The sequence below is a fragment of the Peromyscus maniculatus genome, chromosome 8 (assembly GCF_049852395.1).
Source record: "Peromyscus maniculatus bairdii isolate BWxNUB_F1_BW_parent chromosome 8, HU_Pman_BW_mat_3.1, whole genome shotgun sequence".
Taxonomy (NCBI): Eukaryota; Metazoa; Chordata; class Mammalia; order Rodentia; family Cricetidae; genus Peromyscus; species Peromyscus maniculatus.
The window spans coordinates 61,344,982-61,359,849 of NC_134859.1; the positions used below are offsets into that span (position 1 = coordinate 61,344,982).

General features: G+C 54.0%; 1 protein-coding gene across 9 annotated transcripts in view; it reads left to right on the plus strand.

Moving 5' to 3' along the window:
• Slc43a2 (solute carrier family 43 member 2) overlaps positions 1 to 11,908 on the plus strand; it is a 45,418-nt gene extending 33,510 nt beyond the window's left edge. For all 9 annotated transcript variants that reach the window (XM_042282407.2, XM_076542902.1, XM_076542900.1 and 6 more), the window contains exons 10-14: positions 2,483 to 2,621; positions 3,864 to 3,993; positions 7,754 to 7,827; positions 9,009 to 9,132; positions 9,569 to 11,908. In XM_042282407.2, coding sequence (XP_042138341.1) covers positions 2,483 to 2,621; positions 3,864 to 3,993; positions 7,754 to 7,827; positions 9,009 to 9,132; positions 9,569 to 9,730 — 629 coding nt within the window. In that variant the 3' untranslated portion in view covers positions 9,731 to 11,908. The remainder of the gene's footprint in view (positions 1 to 2,482; positions 2,622 to 3,863; positions 3,994 to 7,753; positions 7,828 to 9,008; positions 9,133 to 9,568) is intronic.
• The last annotated feature ends 2,960 nt before the right edge of the window (positions 11,909 to 14,868 follow it).

A 14,868-nucleotide genomic window follows, 5' to 3' on the forward strand; every position in this document is an offset into this window, starting at 1 on the left:
CTCCAGGCACCTACTGGCTCCCCAGCAGAGAGAGAAAGTGGAAAGACGCTGACTGTAACGAGCAGAAATCATGATGGGGCACAGTAGTGGCCTCGGGGTCCTTCCGGGAGAAAAGGACCTTTAGCTTTGTTGGGTCCAGTGGTAATTTCCGACTCTGTACCCCTGGAATCTTTCTGATTGGTTGGTTTGTTTTAAGATGTGGGGTCTCGAACTGGACATGTGGCTCACTTGCTGGTGCTTTCTTAGCATGAATGAAGCCCAGGGTCCATTCTAGTACCGCATAAATGATGTGGTGGTGAATGCCTATCACCCCAGCGCTCCAAAGGTGGAGGCAGGAAGATCAGACGTTCAGAGTCACCCGAGGTCACGTAGCAAATTGGAGGCCTGCCTGGGTTAAAGAGAGTGTATCTGAGTGGGTCTTGCTTGCTGCTTCGCCTCGACTCTCAAGCCACCCTCCTACTTCAGCCTCTGTACCTATGACTGCCACATAGTGGACCACCCTGTGCGGTAAAACATTTTTGTTTTTCTGAGATGTGGTAGCCTAGGCTGGCATGGAGCTTGCTTAGTAGACCAGGTTGGTCTCACTGTATAGGGGTTCTCCTGTCTCAGCCAAGTATTGGAATTACCATCACACCAGCTTAATCTTTGGTATGTCACTTAAATAAAAGTCTTTGGCTGGGACCAGCTTAGCAGGTAAAGACGCTGGTTGCGCATGTGGATCTCGGAGCACAACTTTGAGGAGCACCCAATGCCCCCCCCCCCCCCCCCCCGTGGATTTCAGAGACAACTCGGGTGTGGGGCTTGTGTGACAAGCACCTTAGCTGTTAAGGCATCTCCCTGGCCCTAATTTTCTTTTTGATTTTGCTAGATATGGTGGCACAGTCCTTTAATCCCAGCATTGGGAGATGAAGGCAGGTCAATCTCAGTGAGTTCAAGGTCAGCTCGATAGCCCAATATACACAGTGAGTTCCAGACTAGCCAGATCTACACGTAGTGAGAACTTGACTTCAAAAAAAAAAAAAGGTCAATTTTAAGGTAGACATCCAATGTCAGGTGGTGGCCGCACTTTTACTTTTAATCCTAGAACTCGGGAGACAGAGGCAGGTGGATCTCTTGAGTTCGAGGCCAGCCTGGTCTACAGAGTGAGTTCCAAGACAGCCGAGGCTACACAAACCGTGTTAGAAAAACAAACAAAAGATGGACATCCCGATTCACTCCTGTCATCTCAGGTGCTAGGCAGGCTGAGGCAGGAGGATTATGATTTTGAGGTCAGTTTGGCTGTACAACGAGACTCTTAAAACAAAACAAAAACAGCTTCCAGAAGCAGAGGGAATCGGGAGAGGAAGTCGAGAGGCTAGCAGGCAGGAGCTCTGTTCCCCCCAGTCTCTGGCAGCCAGCATCCACAGACCTGCCTCTGCTCGGAAGGGCTGCCCTAGGGTCAGGGAGCCAGCGAGGGAGAAGCCTGGCTGTCTAGGGAGAAGTGTGGTGTCAGATGACTGTGCGGCTGGCATGGCTCCTTTGACCTTTCCTTCTCTCTGAGTGCAGCAGGGGGTAACAGTGACAGAGCGGCGTCCCCACAGCGCCACATGGTAGCGCTGATGCTGCCAGGCCTTCTGTCTTCAGCACGCCACTTCCCCCGTCAGGGTGCCTAGCCAGGGCCACAGGCCTGACTCACCAGCCTGCCAGTGATGAGTAACCAGCAGCCAGGAGGATGTCGGCTGGGCTGGGCTCTCTCAATCCATCTCTGGAGCTGGAGTGGGCAAGGCCTTCACTGGGTGCTCTAGGGGGTCTCCTGGGAAGGGGAGTGTGTCCTGCCTGGCCTTGGTCTAGCCTGGTCTAGCCCATCTCCTGTCTTTTTGTGCTTGTACCACTGACGTCTCCTTTCTGTTTTTCTACCTTTGCTTTCTTGATGAAGTGATGGCGACTGGTAAGCAAGGAGATTGTTTCAGGGAACCTTGCAGTACCCCATGCAGCTCCTCTCTGATCAGCCCAGGGGCGTCCATTCTCAAATTCCAAACGTCCCTCTTGACCAAACTGGCGGGGTGAGGGTGGAACATTTAGTGGTCAACTATTTTTTTCGTCCCCCATCCCTGACGATGTTAAGTCTCTTTGAAGATGGGAAGCCCTGCCGTCAGAGTCCCTGAGAACGGTGCCTTCCTGGTCCATTTCTGGAAACAGAAAATGATGGTCGGTCCCATATAAAGCCCGGTCATGGGCATTGGTGATTTTGTGGTTTCCAAGTTAGAATGGCTTCTTGAAATGGTGGTGTGGGGGAGGGGTCGTCGTTGTGACATGCAGGGTTTCATTAGCTGTTACAGGAAAACTGGCCCTTGTGCTAGCTTTGATTTCAGAAGGTCTGTAGATCCCTCAGCCCACTGTGACCAGGGGGCTCCAAGTCAGACCTCTGAGAGCCTGCAGATGCCACTCAAGCTGTCCCCCGGGGCTGTGGGCAGCTCCCGTGACATGCCATCCCTCTTCCCAGTTGCCCTCTACACCTCCATCTTCGGCGCGCTCCAGCTGCTCTGCCTGCTGACAGCACCTGTCATCGGCTACATCATGGACTGGAGGCTGAAAGAGTGTGAAGACACCTCCGAAGAGCCCGAGGAGAAAGACAGCACCCAGTACGTAGGCCACAGCCCGCTCTGTACCACAGCCCACTCTCGGCCCCCAGAGAAAGACAACCGGGTTATCCTGCGTGTTAGGTCAGGAGGGGCCGAAGTGCGCTCAGGACCCCCGAGAGCCCCGCACCCACTGTCCCCACCTCCGTGGAAACTCTCTGACGTGCTGAAGTGTGGGAGCTCCTGAGGTAGACGAGAGGAGAGGGAAACCCAGCACCCCAGCCTGGCACTGACGTCGTTGGCACAGGCCGCACAAGGGGGCTATTTTGAAGCCCCTTGCCGCTGGGGTTCACTCTACCTACTTGCGTTGTAAGCTCTTCCAACCAGGTGTGCTAATGACGTGCTGATTCTAAAGATTAACCAAGGCTCTGGAGGCCTGCTTTATGGAAGGGCTGGGCTCTAAGATCAGAGGGTGAGTTAAGTGCTCTCATCTACAACTCCCAGCATGTGATAGGCTGTTATTTATTGTATCAGGCCCAGTGCCAAGAGCACTTAACACACAATGGCTCACTTCAGCTTCAGTACCATGATGCAACATGTGTTAGTGTTGTACCCATTTTACAGATGGAGAGGGTAAGGGCTCGGTGTTGGAGTCCTCTTACAGAGGGGGTATAGTTAGAAAGTGGTGGGCCTGGGAATCGCTGCCCTCCTCTGAACCTTTGCCGTTCATTTTTGTGATCATCCATGGGGGTTTCAGTGTGGGTGGCGTGGCTGGAATCAGTAAGAGTTAATCCACAGGGAAATAATTACAGAGGCTGTTATCTAGGTTAGGCCCTCGAGCCAGAAGGCTATCTGCCACCCTGGTTCCATCTGCTGTGTACTTATTTTCCTCACCCCATCCTGCCCCCCAAGGGGAAACCAGCTCGCTCCCTCATTTGGCTTATTATCTGGCCTTTTACCAGCTTCCTGCAAGATACAGGTGCAGCGAAGCTTGGCTGCACCCTCGCTGCGGCACGCTCTGCTCCTCCCCCTCCCCCTCAGCTGAGCTCACTGAGCAGGGTTGCGGGGTGACGCCGCCATCTTCTGGGCTGTGAGAGCCTCCCCTGAATCAGCCCGTGCCCAGCTGAGAGGGTGAGAGGGCATTCCAGAGAGCGTCCCCAGTGCCGATCTAAGTGTGGTGGAGTGGCCCGTGGAACGTGCATCAGTCCACATCCTGGGATCCCTGAGATCTGGCTTTTTGGGGGGCCCATCTTCCCCCAGGGAGCCTCACCCCCACCCCAAGTCCTGTGTGCTCTTTCTCCACAGAGGTGAAAAGAAGCCTAAACGAGACAGGCAGGTCCAGAAAGTTACAAATGCCATGCGGGCCTTTGCCTTTACGAATGTGCTGCTCGTGGGCTTTGGGGTGACCTGCCTCATTCCTAATCTGCCTCTACAGGTAGGTCTGGGGAGAGACCATGTAGGGGAGGGGACACAGATGAGGGATGTGTAGAGGCTAAAACGTGCATGTGACTTCATTCATTCAGTTCAGCCAGTTGCCAGTATTTGCTGGAGGCCTGCTTGGCCTCCTCTATTCCCCAACTCTGGGCTGAAGAGGACGGTGAGCCTCGAAGACCAATTTTTCTTTCGTAGGACTCTTCTCCAGGAAGGCACATTGTTCTTCTCTGTCCTTGGGCGCCTTGCACACCATGGGCACCACCACCACCACCACCGTCTGTTTCCTGGAACTGTGCGGTTTTGCATTTTCTCAGACGCTGGAAATCTGATAGCTAAAGAGATTTGGCCAAGGCTGAGTGTGGTGGCACACGCTTGTAATCCCAGCCTTCTTAGTGGCAGAGACAACAGTGTCCACATGACTGTTATCCTAGAGAGAACAGAGAATGACCCAGGTCCTGGCTGGGTGTCAAGGTTCAAAGGCTTACTTCCTTTGTACAAGATTTCTTTTTCTGGCAGGGTTTTTGTTGTTGTTGGTTTTTTGTTTGTTTGTTTGTTTGTTTTTGTTTTGAAATGGGGTTTCTCTGTGTAGTTTTGGTGCCTGTCCTGTATCTTGCTCTGTAGACCAGGCTGGCCTCGAACTCACAGAGATCCGCCTGGCTCTGCTTCCCGAGTGCTGGGATTAAAGGTGTGCACCACCACCACCACCACCACCACCACCACCACCACCACCACCACCACCACCACCACCACCACCACCACCACCACCACCTGGCTGTACAAGATTTCTTGTGTCTTTTGAGACAGAGTCTTTCTGTGTAGCCCAGGCTGGCCTCAGACTTGATTCTCCTACCTTGGCCCTTCAAGTGCTGGGATTGCAAGAATGCACCATCATGTTCGCCTTGCACAAGATTTCTGAGTTCTGAAGCCTAACTTGCTAGAGTTTGTAAGCCAAGTAGACTTTGCACCTGCCTGGCCCCACCCTTGGGTCTGTGAAGACATTTCTAGCAGTCTATTGGGACCCAAGTTTACAAGGTGAAGGGGGGATGCACCTGATAATATTGCTTCCCAGTGGGTGTAACCCAAGTGCAGATATGTCTCACGCCAGCTCCAGGAGGAAATAAAGAGGCTCTTTGTTTACAAGATGCCAGGTGTTGAGCTACGTTGTGCACACAGGTGTGCACACCCACAGGTACTGTCATACATACATGCTGGGTGTGCAGACCAGAGTGAGCCCTGGGAGACTCGCACCGGTTCCAGGGGGGAGACACTGACAGACCCCTGTCATGATCATCTTGTCCAGGTGAGGGACGATGCTCAGTTGCAGACAGCTGTCCACTTTTTGTTTAGTTCAGTTCTCACTGAAGGCCAGTTGTGAAGGCAGCAGAGCATGCGAAGGAAGAGACGGGGCTGTGTAAACCCACGTCTGCATGGCCTTTTGAGCCTGCCAGGAGTGGCCCTGGCCCCTCCACCCCCAGTCCCGGCAGCAGGTCCTCGCTGCTACTGCACGATGGCAGGGATGCGTACTGATGAAACAAGGGACCGACACAGGGCTGGCCCTAGGGTGGCAGGCTAGTGCCTCTCAGGGATCACTAACTAACAAGGCCTTCTCAGAGGTTGCTGACAGGAAGAGGCCTTTCAAAACCTGTGGTAGAGATTTACGAGGCAGAGAAAGACAGCCACTTGCCAGTAGGGCTGCATCACCAGGCAGGGAGACCTCTGGGAAAATCCTCACATAGATATGGATTCTTAGGTTTGGGTAAGGGGATCTTAAGCCATCATGCATGCTCTCGCCATGGCTGATAATATACAATATATGGAAGAGACCTTCAGAACAAACAGTAGTCATTCTGGTGAAAGAATTAGCAATTGATAAACTCTGATCATTGATTGCCTTTGTTTTGTTGTTTTGTTTTGAGACAGGGTTTCTCTGTATAGTTTTGGTGCCTGTCCTGGAACTCGGTCTGTAGACCAAGCTGGCCTCGAACTCACAGAGATCCGCCTGGCTCTGCCTCCCAAGTGCTGGGATTAAAGGCGTGTGCCACCAACGGCCGGTTACCTTTGTTTTAAGGCAGTCAATTTAGTTTCTTATTTTTTTATTTATTTATTTATTTATTTATTTATTTATTTATTTTGGTTTTTCTAGACAGGGTTTCTCTTGTGTAGCTTTTAGTTTCTTATTTTTATGTTATGTATTGGTTTTTTGAGACAGGGTTTCTCTGTGTAATAGCCTTGGCAGTCCTGGAACTCTTTTTGTAGACCAGGCTGGCCTCAAACTCAAAGATCTGCCTGCCTCTGCCTCCTGAGTGCTTGGGTTCAAAGGTGTGCTCCACCATGCCTGGCTAGTTCCTTTTCATTTTTTTTTTGAAATTAAAAAAAAAATGTTATGATTATTGTGTTTTGCCTGCATGTATGTTTGTGTGAGGATGTCGGATCCTCTGGAACTGAAGTTACAAACAGGTGTGAACTGCCATGTGGGTGCTGGGAATCGAACCTAGGTCCTCTGGAAGAGCAGCTAGTGCTCTTAACTGCTGAGCCATCTCTTCAGCCCCACCCCCCACCCCCCAGCTAGTTTCTTAGTTGTCAGTTTATGTAATTTAATTTTTCGTAATGACCATTTAGCAACTGGCTACAAAACTCATGAAAGGGTCCTCAGGGTGGCTTAGTTGTGAAGGACTTTGGCTGCCAAGCCTGGGGTTTTGACCCTGGGACCCACATGGCGGAAGGAGAGAATCAGCCCCTGAAAGCTGCCCTCTGACCTCCACACACTCACCGTGACACTTGCACACCGAAAATAAAAAGATGTCATTTTTTTTTTTTAAAGAGAAAAGTTTGATGTTTTTTTGTGTGTGTCTGGGCGTTTTGCCTACATGTGTAAGTCTGTGTACCAAGTGCGGTTCCTGGTGCCTACAGTGGCCAGAAGGCATCAGGTCCCCTGGAACTGGAGTTGCTGACGACAGTTGTGAGCCACCCTGTAGGCGTTGGGAATTGAACCAGGTCCTCTGGAAGAGCAGGCAGTGTTCTTGACTGCCGGGCCGTCTCTCCAGTAATCTTTTTTTAATTACAAAAGTGAGGAGCTGGAGAGATGTGGTTCAGTGGTTAGAGCGCTGGCTGCTCTTGTACAGGGGCCTGGGCTTGGTTCCCGGCACCCACACGGTGACTCACAGCTGTCTGTAACTCCAGTTCCAAGGGGTCTGGTGCCTTCTTCTGTACTCTGGCACCAGGTACACACATTGCGCGCGCGCGCGCGCGCGCGCGCGCGCACACACACACACACACATACACACATATTCAGGCTAAACACTGATACACATAAATAAAATTAAATATGTATGCATATATACGTGTGTGTGTGTGTGTGTGTGTGCGCGCGCGCGCGCGCACAGGCATATGGTTATCAGACTGTAACTACTAATTTTTTTTTTAAATGTTACAAAAAGTTTTATCAAAGGCCAGGCATGGTGGTGGTGCATGACTTTAATCCCAGCACTGTGGAGGCAGTGGCAAGCATATCTTTGTTAGTTCCAGATCAGCCTGGTTTTCATGGAGAGTCCTAGGCCAGCCAGGGATACACAGTGAGACCTCATCTCAAAAACCAACACCCTGCCCCCCACCTCCAAAAAAGCACCCTGCACTGGAGAGCTGGTAGCAGCCAACTCCAGGTGGCGCTAGTTCCTGTGCCTGAGTCCCCGGGAGCCAGGGGGAAAGGACAGAGGGGGTCCAGAGGGTCTCCTGCTCACGCTCTTCCCGCTTCCCTCCCCCAGATCTTCTCCTTCGTCCTGCACACAATTGTGCGAGGATTCATCCACTCTGCAGTAGGGGGCCTGTATGCTGCTGTGTAAGTCCTGGAAGCTCTGGGTGGTGTGGTGGCCCTGACCCCAGGGGACTGCTGGTGGCATGGAGACCCTGAAGCTGGCCTGTCCTCCCCTTCTGGCATGTTTCATCCTGTATCAGGGACGAGTACTAGGGTTTCTGCTGTCTGTGTCAGGAAAGGCCACCATACGTGCCGACAGCAGGGGGAACGGTAGGCAGACAGTTGGGTGCCCACAAGCCATGGCATTTAACACGAAGTCAGTCTCTCAGCTGGGGTCAGTGCCTTAGGGCCTCCGGGGTTGCTGGTCAGCCAAGTCCTGGCACTGTCCCCGGCTGCTCACCGGGACAGGGTTGGGTTCTGGCTGCCGGAAGCTAAATACTGAAGTGTAAATAGTCCTCAGTAGGGGCAGTGACATGGATAACTGGTCCCAGAAGCGCTGGGCTGTCCTCACCCAGGGCTTCAAAGGGCCCATTTGCCGGCCACAATCTCCTTGAACTCTGCCTGCAGTGACATCTACATCTTTTCCAAGAAGCCACACAGCTGTTCCTCCTTTTGCCCAGGGCTTGGCCCACAAATTGACACCCAAGTTCTGTCATCCACCGCCTGTGACGGTGAATGCCGCTCGTACTTGCCCAGGGCTCCCTCATACCTCGGGGGCAGCAGAGCCTCATGGTCCCCGAGATTAAGCCCAGGACTCCTCCCTCCCTTGAGCAACATCTTACAGGGATTATTCCAGGTCCGCCTGTCCCTCGCCTTATCCCCCTGCCCCAGGCTTGGAGGAAGTTGTGGCTGCCCTGGCAGGGTGTGAGTGTGAGGGAGTCACTGGGCAAGAGCTGGGATGCTGAGTTTCCGTGATTGTGCAATGCCTTTGGGGGGGGGGGGGACAGCAGAGCCAGGCTCAGCCTCCGACCTGCTTCTGGGAACGTTTCCCAAGCCGCAGACTCTGCTGGCACCGTGCTTTCCACTCCGCTCAGTCCTACACCCCCAGGCCGAGGGCACGTCTGAGGATGGGAGAGGCTTTTCTCCAGAGTCCGAAGCCTCAGGGGCCGGCCGGCACCCGACCATCCTGAGGCTGGTCCTGCCTGCCTCTTCCCACAGGCACCGATGGTGCAGCCCCGGTTACCAGCATACCCGAGCCAGGCCAGTGAGGGATTTGGGAAGCCTGTGACTGGCACTGGCTGTGACGGGTCTCATTGCCCCAACAGGTACCCTTCCACACAGTTTGGTAGCCTCACAGGACTCCAGTCTCTGGTCAGCGCGCTCTTTGCTCTCCTGCAGCAGCCGCTGTTTCTGGCCATGATGGGTCCTCTCGGAGGAGACCCCCTGTGGGTAAGAAGATTCCGGTGTCTCTCCATTCAGCTCCTGGGAAAGGGGAGGCCCAAGGATAAGAGGTAGTTTGGGAGCTTTGGACAGAACCCAGTCCAAAGGGGTCCCTTGTGGGGCGGTGGCCAGGCAGGAGAAAAATGGCTTTTCTGGACCTGATTCTGGGATGGATCCCAGGCTTTCCATCCAAAGACCAGCAAAGACCAGCAGCGTTCTAGTCCAGGGATTGTGAGTTGTCCCAAGCCCAGCCCAGCCTCTGAGGGCTGCTGAGTGGCACATGGTGGAGGGCAGGGAATTGAGATGCTGGAATGTGGGCTGACAGCCCCGGGACCTCTTGAGCCTCCCTGTTTAACTTTCTTTTCTCACCTGCGCGTGTGGGAGGGCGGGCGCTGCCCCGTGGTGAAGACAGCTCCTCATGCCAGCCCCCTCCCCGCCCTCCCAGGTGAACGTGGGTCTGCTCGTCATGAGCATGCTAGGCTTCTGCCTGCCACTTTACCTGATCTGCTACCGGCGCCAGCTGGAGAGGCAGCTGCAGCAGCAGAGGGAAGACAGCAAGCTGTACCTTAAGGTCAATGGCTCGTCCAACCGGGAGGCTTTCGTGTAGTGCCCGCCCACCCACCCGCGCCTCTGAGCTGCGGCCTCCTGCCTGTGCTTCAGTGACTGACCGCTGCTGCCATCTCCCGCCCAGAGCATCCCGTGCGCTCCCTGGATCCTGCCCTTCACTGCACTGGAGCCCATTCTTCCTCACCAAGCCTTGGCCCTGCCAGTGGAGCCAGGTGTGGAGGGACAGGACAGGGCCCGAGACAGACGAGCCTCCCACTGCCAGAAACGAGGCTGGCCTGGCCTGGCGGTCACCCCAGGGACTCTGGGGCCCTGGATCTCCGTGGGGCCTGTACCCGGAAGCCAAGGGAAGCCCCTAGCGAGCAGGCTCTCCCTCGCTGATCTGGATTTTGCCTCTTGCCAAAGCAGAGGGGTCTGCCATCCTCTCCCCACACTACCTGTCCCTGCGCTGCATGCCCACCGACCACGCCTACCTGAGGACAAAGGCCGCACCGTCTCACTCCCTCTCCTGGCCCCTTACCTCCCCGGCCAGTCTGTGGCTGCCTGAGGAAGGAAGGACCCGCTTCCTGTTGTTGGTGCTAACCCTTTGTAGTCCCAATGCTCCCCCCACCCCGCCCCCCATGACTAGTCCCCGGCCTGCCCTTTCCTTAAAGGCCTGTGGAGAAGCCCCTCTGCCGCAGACTGGGGGAGGGATGGAGGACGGAACAGTTACACAAAGCCTCAGGAGCCATGGGCAAGGCTTGTTCCTCAGAGTGGGGGAAGTCCATCTCCACTGCCACCCTTGTTCCCGCCTGCATCCTGAAGAGAACCGAGGGGACATCACAGAGGCACCCTTCCACCCCCACACAGCTGTTTTTCTGGGGTGGAAATAAGGCCGAGGCTGAGGGGCATGGAGAGTCAGTCAGGCCTAAGTGGGGAAGAGGGCTAGCGAGTAATCAGGGTGTGTGTGTGTGTGTATGTGTGTGTGTGTGTGTGTGTACGTGTGCATACATGCTAGGAGGGGAGCCCCAGGGCCTGCTTTTGCGGGAAAGGACCAGGCCAGAAGCCAGCCAGGCCTGAGGCAGATTCAAGATGGGAGAGTCAGCCTTGCTCTATGATGGGGACCTTGTGTGTGGCCGTGTGGTCACAGTGCCCCCTGCTGGCAGACTCTTATCAGGGCACAGGAGCTGTTTGTGGGAGAAGCCGAGCTGGCCTGCCTGGTTCAGTAATCCACTTACATTGACAGCCCCTAGAGATCCTGTCTGAGACCTCTTGGGGTGACCAGAGGGGTGGATTAGTTTTTAAGGCTATGGTTTTCTCTTAAGTTTTATCAGGATTCTTTTTATGAAGCAATAAATCCATTTTCCTGTTGGTAATGGATGACCCTCACATCAGTTGACCACATATGTGCCTGTTTTAAGATTGAGAGGGGAAAGGCAGGACAAGAGAGTCTGCCAGGAAGAAAAGGCCAGCTGTAGTGGCATGGGCTTTAATCCCAGCACTTGGAAGGCTGAAGCCGGCCGAGAGTTTGAGGCCAGCCTGGTCTACATGGAGAGTTCCAGTCTCACACAGTGAGACTACAGATGGTCTGCTAATGATAAACCCCGCTGCACCTGGGTGCTGTGTCCTGAGTGACATGTCCAGGGAGATGGGACTGTGGGGAAGTGTGGGCTGTCCCTCTGCTCTCGGTTCCAACTGGGCAGGCTGACCCAGAAGCCTTCACCTCCACCGTTTCCTGTCAACTCATAACCCCAGGGGTTGTCATGTGGTGACCAGGAGAACCATAGGCTAAATAACTTTAGGATGGGGTGAGGGTGGACACAGGCCAAGTCCAGGCTCTGTGGTAATAGCGAACTGAAGTCTTGACTCCAGTCTGTTCAAATGATACCCCCACGACAATGAGCTGTTGGAAGCCCTTCGCCGTGGCTTCCCATGGTTCAGTGGTAGAGCTCACTCTTAGCATGGACAGGGCCTCAGGCTCTGTTTCCCAGAAGAACTGAGTTGGCATTTTCCAGAAACACTATCAGAGCGATAGTTTGTGACGCCCGCTATTTCTTTTTGGAAAGTTTCTGGTCAGGTGTTGAGTGTTCAGGTTTGGGGACACACAGCTTCCCCCCATGTTTGTGAACATTGCAGCTGTCTGAGAAGGGGTGTAACACCAGATGTGGTGGCAAGAGGATCCTCTGTGAGTTTGAGGCTAGGCTGGGCTACACAATAAGACCCTGTCTTTAAATTTTTTTTTTTTTTTTTTTTTAAAGAAAACCCACTAGTGTTTACAGGGATGTGAGGAAAACTGGAAGTTTTATGCCTTGCTGTGGGATTGGTAGAGCTGTGGAAATCCGGCACAAGCCGGTAATGCCAGCATCGGTCGGAAAGGACTGTTTCAGCCTGAACTGGGACCGTGCTTCCCACACGAGACTGTGACAAGCGGCTGAGTGGTGGGTGACTGGTCACAGCAGCCACGCCCTCCCTGCGTGTGTCACACAGTGGCTCCTTGCAGAAGGTTCTGTAGACTCCAGGGCAGGGTGAGGATATAGGTCAGTTGGTAGCATGTTTGCCTAGCTTACACAAAGCCCTGAGTTTGATGCTCACATAAAACTGGGCATGGTGGCACATGCCTGTTGACCCAGCACTTGAGAGGTGGTGACATCAGGATCAAGTGTTGAAGTCATCTTTGGTCACATAGTAAGTCTGAAGCCAACCAGGGTTTCAGGAGAGCCATCTTTTAAAAAAGCAAAAAGACTGTCGGCTGTGGGTCTCACCGGTTTCTTGGTTTGGTTCTGGTGCCTTCCAGCAGTTCAGATGCACAAGCGAGGAGGAAAGTGGCCTGAGGGGTCGCTGACTGACCAAGCCCCTCCCTGCTAGGGACACACTGAGGTTGCTTAGACATGACACGAGCTGCCCCGGCCACACCGAGGGGCCACACCTTTTGACCATGACAGTTTAAGGGGATATCCTAGGATTGAGAAACTAGACGTTCAGATGGAAAAGAGCCCAGAGCCAACATTGTTTGAGGCTCAGAGGCGTCAGCAGGGAACGGTGTGTGGCAGGCGAGATGAGTCGGGAACTCCCTGGTCAAGGGCCATTCCGCCCTGACCTGGCACAAAGTCGACGTGTTTTCCTAGTGTCTCTGAATCACGGTAGCAGCCTGGAGTGGCGTAAATGCTTGGAGAAACAGTCCCAGAGAGGGAGAGTAACTTGCTCACAGTGAGAACAAGGACTCTCATGTGGCTCTCAGTCACTAAAGCAGCCAAGGCCGCCTAGGCCAGACCGTCCGAGGGGTGCCAGCCTTTCAATAGAGGAGCAAAACCCAGAGAAGGGATGCAAGCTCAGAATGGCCGCCGTGTCTTGGAGCCAAAGCTCTCTCAGGTACGGGGCAAGCTGTGTGCACAAGGGTCATTTGAGCCATGGAGGCTGACAGGTACTTGGAAGAATAATTCCCTGATGACTTGAACCTCAAGAGAAGGACCATGAGATAGGGACAGAAGCACAGGCTAGACACAGGCAGAGGCACCCTTGACCCCATCCTTCATCTTTCCCCTAGTTTTGTGAGCTCTGGAGGTGGAAGGAACAGGAAGTGATGCCCGGCCTGTGGTTTCACTTGGTGAGGACGGGCAGAGCCGATCTCGCTGCACCTCTGGAAGCCCTTCCTTTGTGGTCTAGGCACTCATGAAGAACGGCGTCCCCTGGGCCTCCGCCCTCATCATGCTCTGCAGGGGCCTCTTCACAGCTGGCTCCAATCTTCGTTAAGGTCAAAGACAAAGCACAGGCCCTTGGGGGCTACTTTCTGAGTCCCCATGCCCACATCCAGAAGTTCTTGTCAAAACTTGTACACAGCCAGGCGATGGTGGTGCACACTTAATCCCAGCACTCGTAAGGCAGAGGCAGGGGGATCTCTGAGTTCGAGGCCAGCCTGGTCTACAGAGCGAGTTCCAGGACAGCCAGAGCTACACAGAGAAGCCCTGTCTCGAAAAACCAAAAAACAACAACAAAAAAACCCATTTGTTTGTAAACCCTTATCATGGTCTTGTACAGCCTGGGCAGTCAAAAGGACACATACCCAGTATTGCAGTCATATGCACAGAACCCCCCCCCCCTCCCAGACAGTAGCACAAACACATTCAGCTAAGTAGAGGAAGGCGAATCCTCTTGGTTTGCTTTGAGGCAGGATCCCACTTGTCTCTCAAGTTGGCTTTGACCTGGCCATCCTCCTGCCTCAGCCTCCTGAGTGCTTAGGATTGTAGGTGTACACCGACATGCCCTGCTCAGTGGGATCTGTTGTACTTTCCTGTCAACCTGTGTGAACCGAGGCAGACACACCATCTGGAGTGACTGGTGATGGGTGGGGACAAGCTTATGACAGCCTGTGGTGAGGGTGTCCTGCTCAGAGCTCTGTAGTGTCTCCACAGAGCCAGGCTTCAGGGTCCATTACAGCCTCGGCGCTGTTCCCGATGGAGGGCACTAAGATAGGTTCCCATGGGCTCTGGAGGCAGTGAGGTTCCTTGGCTGTGTAAGTGACCAGGGCCCAACCTAAGTGTATTGGCTACTTCCCTCACACACGGATCGTGGCGGCCTGCGAGGTTCAGGGGAGCTTGCTTATCTTGGGGCTGTAGCCCTTCCCTGAGTTGAGGGTCAAGGTGAGACTGTATCCTCGTGGCTCTAACTCACCCTTGAGCCCTAGGGTGTGAGTCTCCTGAGTGTTCAGGAGAGTCCGTGTCCTCTGGGAGGGCGTCGTGGCCCTGCCCCCACAGCCACCATCTGTGCCCCTTGGTCCCTGCAGTGAGTCATTCTTACATGGACAGCTCCAAGATAGGACCTTGGGTCCCTTCCTAACCTTGACCGTCCTCTGAGGGAAGCACAGAGGTTAGCAGCCACACCTCATTTTCCGGGAAAGCTTGAGCGTCGTTTCCTACAATGAAATGGAGGCATCCGTGCCCTCACAGTGTGGCTAAGGGGACCTGTAGCTAAATCCCATGAACACAGTGTGTGTAGCAGCCTGAGGCAGAGACTTCACCACTGTGGCCCTGGAGAAAGGCAGCCAGTACAGGGAACGAGGCGCCCCTCCTTCATGTAACAGGACGCTGACAAGATGACTGACCCGGTCCCCTCCCCTCAGAACTCCTACAGTGGAGCCTTAAGGTCTCCCCTTGCCCACTCCTCCATTTCGTCTTTCACACCTTGGTAAGAGGCTTGGCCAAAGAG